Below are 11,846 nucleotides of genomic sequence, written 5' to 3' on the forward strand. Positions count from 1 at the left end.
TCAATTGGCTAACAGAATACCCAAATCACCACCGTTTCATCCGAATCTGTAACTTTAAAAATAATTAATTAAGTTATTAATCAAGTAATTAAATAATTAATTGATTAATCAATAAATCAAAAATAGCCTTTACAGCCAAATCACTTGGTCATTGTCATGTCCAAAAATCACTTTCCAAGCTCAAAAGGTGCCTGAGATATTGCCCAGAAGAGAAAGGGGAAAATTAATTAAATAATTCATTAATCGAATAATTAAATAATTAATCGATGAATTGATTAATCAATAAATCAAGAATAGCCTTTACGGTATTTTATCTTGACAGTTTTAATACAATTAAGTACTTCACTGATTTCTTATATCTGAAGGGTGACTGTGAATTGTAATTGTTTTTTCTTTCTGTGTAATTGTTTTGTGCACTTTTATATGGCCATGATAGGAAAGTTGGTGGTAGAGTTTTGTTATTGCTTTTGTAGAATGTCCGCGAAATTATTCTGGCTGTTTCACTTTCAACTTATAAGTATTATATTGTTTGTAACTTTGCCATTGTTTGGTATAATTAGTTATTTTATCTCTCAAAATAACTACTTTTAACTTTCCGGATATGACGTTAGTTTGTTTTTTTTTAACCTCACCTCACGGCTCACTGACTCACTGACTCACTGTCTTTGAGGTTTGTGTTTGGAAATTCCGTCCATGTATTTTCCCATGCCATATTGGCAAGTGCTTTTGTATGTAGACCCCAATGCAGCATCTAACAAGTTGAAAGGTTAATTTCATACGGCTTAGCTTGTAAATTCTGAGGAAGAAATTCCCCTGGTGATTCGGTATGTATTTTCGTTTGTTACTTCAGATATTCAATTGCGGTTTATATTGATACTTTTGTTTTTGCTTTTGTGCTCATAACATAATCATATGTTCGTCGTTCGTACGTGGTACTTGGACTTTCACTTTTCGTGTTTCAATCAATATTCCAAACTATACTCGGCAAGTTGTAGATTGAAGCGGACATTCTACGGAGCGGAGATGAAATAATTTTGTCAATTTCAACTTATTTTTCGAAAAAATTGAGTTATTTGAAAAAAGTGCAAGGGTGCTAATATTTTTGGCCACAACTGTAGCTCTTTCAAAGTTGCCATTGGCCTCTTGGTGGCCTCTATGATCAGTCTCCTCCTTTTTTGGTCATTGAGTTTGGAGGGACAGCCTGATCTAGGCAGGTTATTGGACTTGGTGGTACCATACACCTTCCACTTCTTAATGATCGTCTTGACTGTGCTCCAAGGGATATTCAAGGCCTTTGAAATATTTTTATACAATCCCCTGATCTGTCCCTTTCCACAACTTTATCCCGGATGTCTTTTTGAAAGCTCCGAGGTGCTCGTGGCTGAGTCTTGTTATATTGTTACTTGCAGAGGCAATGGCAAAGCAAGAAGATGGAGCGAAGCGTGCTTGTACTGATAGGTGAGTGCTGACTATTGTTTTGTGTTCAAGTTTACAAAATAATCACCATCAGGAATTGAATGTGTTGGTCTTGTGGTGTGTTGTGTTGTGTTGTGTTGTTGGCTTCAGGTTCTTCTGTTTTGCATTTGCTTTTGAGCACTTGGCTCATGATCCTAATACGTGACTTTTGAAATGACATAATCCACCCAGAATGCATGGTGTGCTTGCACAGAAACCCTAGGAAACAGTGGTATTCGGAGCAACACAAAGTATACCGTGTTCAGCTTGCACGGGTAATGGTTAATCGTCTTTTTTTTTTTTCCATCTGATTTGGCAAACACCGATATAATTCATCAGCAGCTGTTTGCATTGTGTGGAGAGTCAACTCGCGTGTCAAGAGATAACAAGAATGACCACACTGTGGTCCTAATCTGCGACAAAATCCATACCGAGCCGATTGGTAAATTCACATTTAAAGCACTCTTAAAAGTTGAACAGTGCAATTGGAAAACATACATTTAATGGGCTATTAAAAGATTAACTGGACACCTCTTATCCATGTCAGCCTCTCCAAGGTCATATCAGAATGTGCTGATTCGTCACACAGTCACAGATTGTTTAATTTCAATGTGGGATCGTCCAAAAATTACTTAACACTATTTTTTTTTCCGTAACTTGCGTAACGTAATGCTTGGTAACATAATTTAATGCTTGATTTCCGTCATTTCGTCTTGTACTATGGTGGGTGGAGTCGAACGACATGTGAGTTTGGTTTGGCAGCTGTCCGACCAATGGGTGCACATTGCAAAAATCGACCCCGCCCACCTCCCAACAGCAACGCGAAGGTCTTGTAGATCTGCAACATGTCGCAGGTAAAAATGTTTTGAGTTGGGTCCGGAAGTTCAAAGAGGGGCATTAAAGGCATGGAATGAGTCTCATTCTCGATGACCCTCAACCAGCCGTTCACCTTCCAACATTTGGCATGTGGAAGAATTGGTGATCAGCAATTGCAGGATAACGATGGAAGAAATTGCCATGGCCACGGGCTTATCAAATGCTTACTGCGTATATGATTTTGCACATCAATCTCACATTATCAAAGGTCTGCATGATGTGTATGCAAATGCACAGAGACGACCAAAAAGCCACACAATTCTCCAGGTCTCACAACATAGTTATCAGTAAGGCAACGAGTGGGCAGGACACCATCATTTGTGAACACCATCATGTCCTGGATGCCTTTCTTCTTGTGGATGAAACCTGGATGCCTTTTGTCATTCCAGAAACCAAAATGCAGTCGGCATAGTGGAAGCATTCAAACTCTTCTCCACCAAAGCATTCACACTCACCTCCAATTTTTGTATGCAGGCAATGTTGTTTGCATCGTCACATGATAAGAACTCGATTCTGACAAGGCAGGTCGTGTGATGAGGCTGTTGTCTGAGAATGGCTTTAGAGATGTTGCCTTTCACATGCACATGATCAGATGAACCAATTGAAGCAGTGGAAGAGTATGAGACATTGGCGGTGAAGATGGTCATCACCAAATCCAGAAGGGAGGATTTGTCATCGACAGACATTCGGGTGGGAAAGTTTACACTTTGAATCAGTACCACAGAGTCACAGAAGTATTTTATAAAAGTGCTGTGGCTAGTGAGAGAGGTACCAGCACTCTGTCAGTTTGCACGGTGACAGTTGAAAGCATCACGTGTGAGGAACAGTGAGCTTGGATGAGTGGTTTAAAGTTGGTCCATATTGTCTGAGAGAGAGATATCGATGGAGGAGTCGCTGTTAAGAGGATGGTACAACACAGACAAACGAGGTGGGAGAAGATGGGAAGTCTCAGACAAAGGTACTCCTGGGGGTTGGGAGGTGTGATATCAGCACAAGGACAGTGAGGAATTGAGTTGATAGGCCTAAAACTTCAATATCCGCTGGAAGCTTTGAAACCAATTCAGACATCAGTAGCTAACAAAGGATTAACAAGTGCTATGCAAGAAAAGCAGCAACGGGTAAAAGAGTATGCAGACACTCTTCCTTTAAGCAAGGTGAATGGGTCAAAACTAAGTGACCAATTTGTATGCACAAATTGACATAGTCCCTATCACAGTCACAACGCATTGTTTCAAATACTTTTTTGGTTGAAGATTGTTCCCCTTGAAATTCCCGACGATGTGTTAGGCTCTGCCAGGCTGGTCAACCCCATTAAAATTCAGATGGAAACTTTGATACCGTTAACCTGCCTGATACACCTACTCCTCATCCAGACCTGACCAGACAACCACCTCGAAGTCCTAGATGTAATCGACGTCCTCCAAGGTACTCACTTATCTGACTTTATGAGAAACTGCGTGAAATGAAGTTTAAGTTGATTTGATAGAAACTTTGAACAGTTTCCAACACTTTAGTTCAGTAACATAATTGATCATATTTTTGTTAATTGTCACTGAGCCCCTTATTCCAGAGAATGTAATGTTTAACCTTTAGGGAAGAGGGGGAAGTATGTTGTTTGCGCAATCACATGATACAACAGTGGATTGCGGGTCATGTGACTTGTGTCACCCAAATATAATTTCCGCCATGATTTTTGTTCGTCTTTTTATTTTTTTTTGCATGCAAGATCGAGGTTCGCGTAACAGCTAGCACATTAAACACACATGAGCACATAAAACACAAAAACATAAACGGACACATAAAACAATAAAGGGAGGGAGAGACAAGATGGGGAGAGAGAGGTAAGCACACACGCACAACAGTAGAGAACAGTGACATCGGGAGATCTGTGGAAGGGAGAGGGCTTGGGGGGAGTTGGGAGAGGTGGAGAGAAGGGGTATAAAACAAATTGACACTACGAGGAATTTCAGGAATGAAGTCGGAGGTTGAAAGAGGTGGATCTGGGGTGCATTAACGGGGGTAGAAAAGATCAAGGTTTTGGATGGGGGAAGATAAAAGATGGTGGTGAACAGCTGTTTTAAATACCTGGAGGGCGGAGTGGGATTGAAGAGAGTGTGGGAGTTTATTCCAGAGGCAGGAAAAAAGAGGAATGAAAGAGTGAAGGTGAGCAGAGAGTCTTGATTTTGGCAGTTTCACAAGAGGGTTGCTGGCAGTTCTTGTGCGTCCTGCAGGAATATTTGGGGACACAGCACAGACAGAGCTGGGGGACCTAGGCCAGAGAGGAGTCTGTAGAAGACAAAAAGACCTCCAACCTGCTTGCGGTGAGAGAGAGAAAGGCCCTCAGAATCGGCTTCATCACGGGAGATACCAATCATCCTGAAAGCGTTGGTTTCTACAGCTTGACGCCAAGCTAGGTGTGAGGCAGGAGCACCAGCCCAGAGGGTAGAGCAGTATTCCATCAAGCTGCGGATGAAAGCTTTGTTTGTGGTGAGTAGCTCAGAGGTGCCAAGGAAGGACTTTTCACGACAGAGGATGCCCAGTCGGGGACTGGCTTTGGACGCCAGCTTGGAAATGTGGATTTCCCAGGAAATATCGTGGCTGATAGTGAGGCCCAAAAGCTTGAGTGAGGGAACTTCTTCAAGAGGATTGTTCAGAAAGTAGATGAGAGGGTTTTCCAGACGGTCTTTTCGGAGAGACATCGTGAAAGTGTGAGATTTGTCAGGATTGGAAGACATGTTCCACTTGTTTGACCAGTTTGTGATTTTGTCCAGGTCTGCAGAGAGCGAAGAGGCTGCTGCCTGCCAATCTGAGGGTTGAGATATGGAGCGGCAGAGAGTGGAGTCATCAGCAAAGAGATTGAGAGGATTTTCCAGAGAGTCAGAGATCATTGATGAAGACCAAAAAAGGCACAGGGCGCAGAACACTACCTTGAGGAACTCCAGCCTGAACAGGAAGGGGAGATTGGAGAATTCCATTCAGGGCCACACGTTGACTGCTACCGGAGAAGAAGTCCGCAAGCCATGCGTGGAGATTTCCATAGATACCATAGGAGGAGAGTTTGGCGACCATGGTGTGGTGCCAGACCGTATCGAAGGCACGTGATGTGTCAAGTGAGACAGCTCTGATTTCCTGTTTGGCGTCCATTGTTGAGACAACAGAAGCAGCATGTCCAATGTCCATAGTGGAATGACCTGGTCGGAATCCAAATTTATGATCAGAGATCAAGCCTTTGGAGAAGAGGAAGGATTTAATATCAGAAGCGATTATGGATTCTATGACCTTGCTGATGATTGAGAGCATGCTGATTGTTCGTCTTGCATGCTTGTTTTAAATAATTGGGAGACCATCACATCCACCTCATAGTTATGATGAGATCAATAGCTTTGGAACAGCATTCTTTTTGTGGATAAATATTTTTACAAAACCATTTAATACTCGTCCACCTCTTGTCAGGGTTTTTATCATTTTTTTGAGATAAACTTTATATCGTTGTGAATTACTTTTCAAAGGTCTGCAGCACATCTTTCCATCAACTGAGCTGCTCTTTATCATTTACCCTTCCCTTTTTATGGCTTGCCTGTGTTCACTTCCCAGCCTCCTCCCTACCCTTGTCTACTTTTTTGTGCCAGCTTGGCTTACGTGACCCAAACGATGGAAATTTCGGAACCGATTGGACACCTCCGTGCCCTTTTGGAGCCAAGGTTGCAGTGCAGCCTTGCTGGTCACACAATCCAACTGCAAGGCGTGCAGGTTGTCATTCTTTTTCATTTTGTTTTTCAGGTCATGCTCGCTCTTATACTTGATCACCAATCCTTTCTTATTAAAATAAACCACTTCCTTGCTATTTTATGATTTTAGCCATTGTCTCGCCATTCACCAAAAAAAATTCTTTTGTGTCACCTCTGTGTACACCCTGTTTTTTCCAACTCCCTGCCTCTCCTCCCCCACCCTTCCTCCCAATCAGCTCACCCCAAGCCGCAGTCTGCTTGAACAAGGAGTACGTACAGATGGTGTAGTTCATCTATCTGTAGAGGTGAACTCAAAAGCAGGTAATTGTGATAAAAAAAAAGAGGTGTATGATGTTGCACAGAACAACACAGACTCATGGTATTTTACACAGTTGTAAAAAGGGGTGTGTAGATGCTCAGGTAGTTGTTTTGCAGATGTGTATGTATGTATATATATATATATATATATATATATATATATATATATATATATATATATATATATATATATATATATACAGTCATCCCTCGTTTATCGCGGGGGTTACGTTCCAGAACCCCCCGTGATAGGTGAAAATCCGCGAAGTAGAAACGATATATTTATTTTATTATTTTTATATATTTTAAGCCTTTAAAAACCCTTCCCATACTCTTATAAACCTTTCCCACACTCTTATAAACCCTTTCTACACTCTTAAACACACTTTTGAGACCCATCCTTACGTATTAGAAAAATATTTGTACGTGTATATATAGCTGTACAGTATATTTGAAAATACTGTAACAGATACTGGGTAAGTATATCAATAATAGTTTTTACTGTACTGCACAGCAAAGAAGAGCATTACAGCTCTTCTGAAGGTGCCACTTCAGCAGGCGCCTCGTCAGGTGGTGCAGTATCTTCGTCGTCATCCGGAACTTCTTTTCGTGCTGAAGACGTAGGCGTGTCTTCTTTCTTTTTTCGGGTGAGGAACATAGTGATGGGCAGTTGCTGGCGCTGCCTTTTCTTCTGGGCGAGGAGGTTTTTATAGACTTCAATGCCTCCGTCGATTACATTTCTGAACTTCAACGAACGAATCATCTGGGGGTCCCATTCTTCAGCCCTTTCCTTAAGTTATTTTGCCATTCTCACTAGGGTTGCGAGGCGTTCCAGTGATAGGCCTTCTTCTTCTTCATCCCCTGGACCCTCTTCTTCCTCTTCTTCTTCCTCACTTGCTGGCTTCGTCATCTCCGCCAGGTCTTCGTCCGTTAACGGATCTGAGTGGGTCTCGAGCAGTTCCTCAACATCATCGGGAGTCATATCGTTGAAGCCATCTCCTCCTAGTAATTTTGCCAGCTTCACTGCCTTATCTACTGCAGAGTGGTGGACTTCGTCAGGAGAGAAACCCTTGTACACGTAATCGTGGACTACTTCTGGCCACAATTTTTTCCAGCAGGCATTCAAAGTTTCTGTCTTCATCTCCTTTATGGCCATCTGAATATTTTGCAGACACGTTGCAATGGTGTACTCACGCCAGTACGCCTTCAGCGAGAAGTTTTCGTCCGACTCCATAGCCTCGACCAGGTGCTGCAGGGTGTTTCACGTATAAAGTGCCTTAAATGCGCGAATGACGCCTTGATCCATGGGCTGTATCAGCGATGTGGTGTTTGGCGGTAAGAACTGTATTTGTACACCATCATACGACAGGTCGAGCGCGTGACCTCCTGCATTATCCATGAGCAACAGCACTTTGAACTCGAGTCCTTTTTCTGCGAGATAAAGCTTGACCTCGGGAATGAAGCACTGGTGGAACCAATCCGATGTGAGGAGTTTCGTAATCCAGGACTTCTGGTTGTGCATCCAATACACTGGCAGCAGGTTCTTATTTTTGTTTTTGAGGACCCTTGGGTTTTTGGACTTATAAATAAGACCAGGCTTTATCATAAAGCCCGCAGCATTCCCACACATTACTAAAGTCACCCGATCTTTGTGGGCCTTAAATCCAGGGGCTCTGGCTTCCTCGATCATGATGAAAGTGCGAGACGGCATCCGTTTCCAAAATAAGGCTGTCTCATCCATATTAAAAACTTGTTCAGGCTTATAACCCCCTTCCTCGATGATCGTCCTGAACTGAAAAATCCGATATATAATTTTACATATACTAGCGAGAAAAACCCGCGATGTACCGAAGCCACGAAAAGTGAAGCGTGATATAGCGAGGGATGACTGTGTATATATATACATACATACATACATACATATTACATACATACATACATACATACATACATACATACATATATATATATATATATATATATATATATATATATATATATATATATATATCATTATATATATATATATATATATATATATATATATATATATATATATATATATATATATATATATATATATATATACACACACACACACACACACACACACACACACACACACACACACACACACAGTGAAACCTTGACTTACGAGTGCACCAACTTACGAGTTTTCCGAGATACGAGCCGTCGCTCGGTCGATTTTTTGCTTTGTGATGCGAGCCGAGATCTGAGTTACGAGCGAGCGAGCTTGGATATAAAACACGTAATCGTCGAAAAACATGAGCGAGGTGTGCGTGTTGTCGACTTGGCGAGGCAGTACGATCGTAGTACTTCTACGATATGTACGATTTTGAAGCAGAAGGAGTCGATAAAGGCTATAACGCCAGCCAAAGGCGTTAAGATTATTTCAAAGCTCCGGACCTCTGTCCATGAAGAGATGGAGAAGTTGTTGTTTGTGTGGTTGACGGAGAAGCAGGTCGCAGGAGATACCGTGACCGAGAGCATCATCTATGAAAAGGCACGAGACATTTACAGGGATTTGGTGCAGCAGACGGCGGGAACATCAACGGACGAGGCATCGGAAGAGTCATTCAAAGCCAGTCGGGGATGGTTTGATAATTTTAAGAAGAGGACCGGCATTCACTCCGTCGTCAGGCATGGTGAGGCAGCAAGCTCGGATGTGAAGGCAGCTGAAGATTTTATGATAACTTTTGCCGAACTGATAGAAGCCGAAGGATACATCCCCCAGCAAATCTTCAACTGTGACGAGACAGGGCTCTTCTGGAAAAAGATGCCGAGGAGGACGTGTATAACGGCAGAGGAGAAGAGCATGCCAGGCCACAACTTGTTCAGAGTGCAGGCGATAGCTCGCCTTCTCTTTGTGGAAGACACGGTGAGATCCTTAACATCCAACAACTAATGGGACGCAAACACCTTTTTCTTCTTCTTCTTTAAAAGGCTGCTTTCGACTTGCTCACCAAATCAATTCATCCCAAAAAAAATATCCATCTCCTATAGAGCCTTTGTTCTACATTCCCTAAACTCTCCTGCACTCCATCCTCCATCCAGCGTCCTTAAACGTATTTTTAACTCGAAGGTCACAAGAAACTCATTTTGCAATAAATGTTCGTTTCCCATAAATCGTACACTTTCAAAAATCCAATCTCACCCCTCCCCTCCAAATCTTCCCCATAACCCCTCCCCTCCAAATCTTCCCCATCACCCCTCCCCTCCAAATCTTCCCCATCACCCATCCCTTTCAAATCTCCCCCCTTGCCCCCTCCCTCCTAAACTACCCCCTCACCCCTCCCCGCCAAGACGCCCCCTCGCCCCTCCCCTCCTAGACTCCTGCCTCACCCCTCCCCTCCAAATCTCCCCCATATCCCATCCCTTTCAAATCCCTCCCCTTGTCCCTTCCCTCCCAAACTCCCCCCTCACCCCTCCCCTTCAAATCTCCCCACCCTCATTGCTTCTCAATTTCCCCCCGCTCACTCCCCCTCCTCAAAGCGTCCTCCCCGCTTCTTCCCCCTTCAAACTCTCACCTCCATCTCCCCCAACCTTCTGCCTCGCTCTTCCCCCTCCTCAAATAACACCTCATTGTGGCTCACCCAATCACCATCAAACCTTTTGTCCGCCCCATCCTTCCCTTTCTCCGAGCTATTCTGAAATCTCTGACACACCTTCAACAGCTCTCCCTACCTCTTCCACCTCTTCCACATCTTACCCTACCCCTCCTCCCCCCTGTTCTGTATCTGATGCTCCCCCTTCCTCTTCATTAACGGTATGGACCTCAAACATCCGGGGCCTTTGTTCAAACTTAACCGATCTCTCCATACAGGTTGCTTCTGTCAAACCAGACGTGATCTGCTTAACAGAAACTTTCCTCCTTTATGATGCGTCTCTGATTCCATAGTATCTCTCCCGGGCTACTCCCTCCTCCGGTATGATAGACCTGAGCCTCGTCCTGGAGGCGGGGTTGCTATCTTTATCAAAAACTCTCTTCCTCACTCGCCCTGCACTGCACTCTCTCCACCTCACCCCCAGGAATACCTCTGGCTACGGCTTCCCCTTCGCTCCCACCTCTTGTTCATATGTGTGTTGTACCGTCCACCAAACAGTGATGACTCCATCTACATCTCGCTGTCTGATGATATGGACCAACTTCTATCTACTCATCCCAACTCTCTCTTCCTCATATGTGGTGATTTCAACTGTCATCATGCCAGTTGGCTGGGTGTGGGTACCTCTCTCACCAGCCATGGCTCCTCAGCAAAGGACTTCTGCGACTCACTGGGACTGACACAATCTGTCAATTTCCCGACCCGGATCTCAGTCAACGGAACATCTTCTCTTCTGGACTTGGTTATGACTAACTTCCCTGAAAATGTCTGCTGCTCTTCTTCTGCTCCGATCGGAACATCTGATCATGTCCTTGTTAAAGTGGACATCTCTCTGACCATCCTCAGGGAGCCTGCTCAGCGTCGACGAGTCTGGCATTTCACTCAGGCCAACTGGCACGGTCTTCAAGCAGCCATCAATCATCTGGACTGGTCTCCCATCTCTACCACCTCTGACATCAACTCATCCTGGGAATTCTTCCAAAGTAAATTGCTCTCTCTCATGCACAGATTTATCCCATCTCGTCTTCAGTTGTCATACCCTTCCTCCCATCCATGGTACACGGAATCTTGTGGTGAGGCTGTTGCCCAAAAACAACTTGCCTTCGTCTCCTGGAAAGCAAATCCAACGGAAGGAAATCTCATTTCCTTTCACAAAGCCCGAAACAAGTGTGTGTCCACCCTCAGGAGAGCCAGGAAACAATATCTCTCCGTTCTCAAGACCGAACTCTCTTATCTGTCTCCCTCTTCCAAATCCTGGTGGCGTCTGGTCAAATCCGTTTCTGGTGTTTGTTCCCCCTCCATCCCCTCCCTTACCTCAAACGGCTACACAGCTGACTCCGCACGTGAAAAAGCTGAATGCCTCAACTCTGTGTTTGCCTCTAAATCTTGTGTCCCAAACCCATCCCTCTCTGTACCCACCATACCCAGTCGTACCCTGCTGCTCCTGGACTCCGTGTCCTTTCCTCCTGACAAGGTGGAAAAGTTTCTGTCAACCCTCGACTCTGATTCTGCAACTGGACCCGACGGCATCAGCCCACGGGTCCTAAAATCCTGCTCTGCTGCTCTATCTCACCCTCTCTCTGTTCTCTTCACCCTCTCTTTTGCTCAAGGTCAACTGCCATCTGCTTGGAAATCAGCCAACATCACCGCTTTGCACAAAAAAGGTGCAAAAACAGATCCTAGCAACTACAGACCAATCAGCCTTCTCCCAATTATCAGCAAAGTCATGGAATCCATCATTGCTTCTGATATGAAATATTTCCTCTTCTCCAATGGCTTGATCTCTGATCATCAATTTGGTTTCAGACCAGGTCACTCTACTCTGGACATGCTGCTTCTGCTG

The 11,846-nt window shown here is 44.0% G+C and overlaps 1 protein-coding gene across 8 annotated transcripts in view; it reads left to right on the forward strand.

Moving 5' to 3' along the window:
- The first annotated feature begins 582 nt into the window (after nucleotides 1-582).
- Nucleotides 583-11,846, forward strand: part of GABPA (GA binding protein transcription factor subunit alpha) — a 113,484-nt gene continuing 102,220 nt past the window's right edge. For 2 of the 8 annotated variants that reach the window (XM_078783873.1, XM_078783875.1), the window contains exons 1-4: nucleotides 598-824; nucleotides 1,410-1,458; nucleotides 5,961-6,081; nucleotides 6,296-6,380. In XM_078783873.1, coding sequence (XP_078639999.1) covers nucleotides 1,415-1,458; nucleotides 5,961-6,081; nucleotides 6,296-6,380 — 250 coding nt within the window. In that variant the 5' untranslated portion in view covers nucleotides 598-824; nucleotides 1,410-1,414. Of the gene's footprint in view, nucleotides 825-1,409; nucleotides 1,459-5,960; nucleotides 6,082-6,295; nucleotides 6,381-11,846 lie in introns of all 8 variants that reach the window. The other 6 variants (XM_078783871.1, XM_078783874.1, XM_078783877.1 and 3 more) reach the window with 6 other exon arrangements.

Source organism: Myxine glutinosa, chromosome 8 (assembly GCF_964187855.1).
Source record: "Myxine glutinosa chromosome 8, kmMyxGlut1.1, whole genome shotgun sequence".
Classification (NCBI taxonomy): domain Eukaryota; kingdom Metazoa; phylum Chordata; class Myxini; order Myxiniformes; family Myxinidae; genus Myxine; species Myxine glutinosa.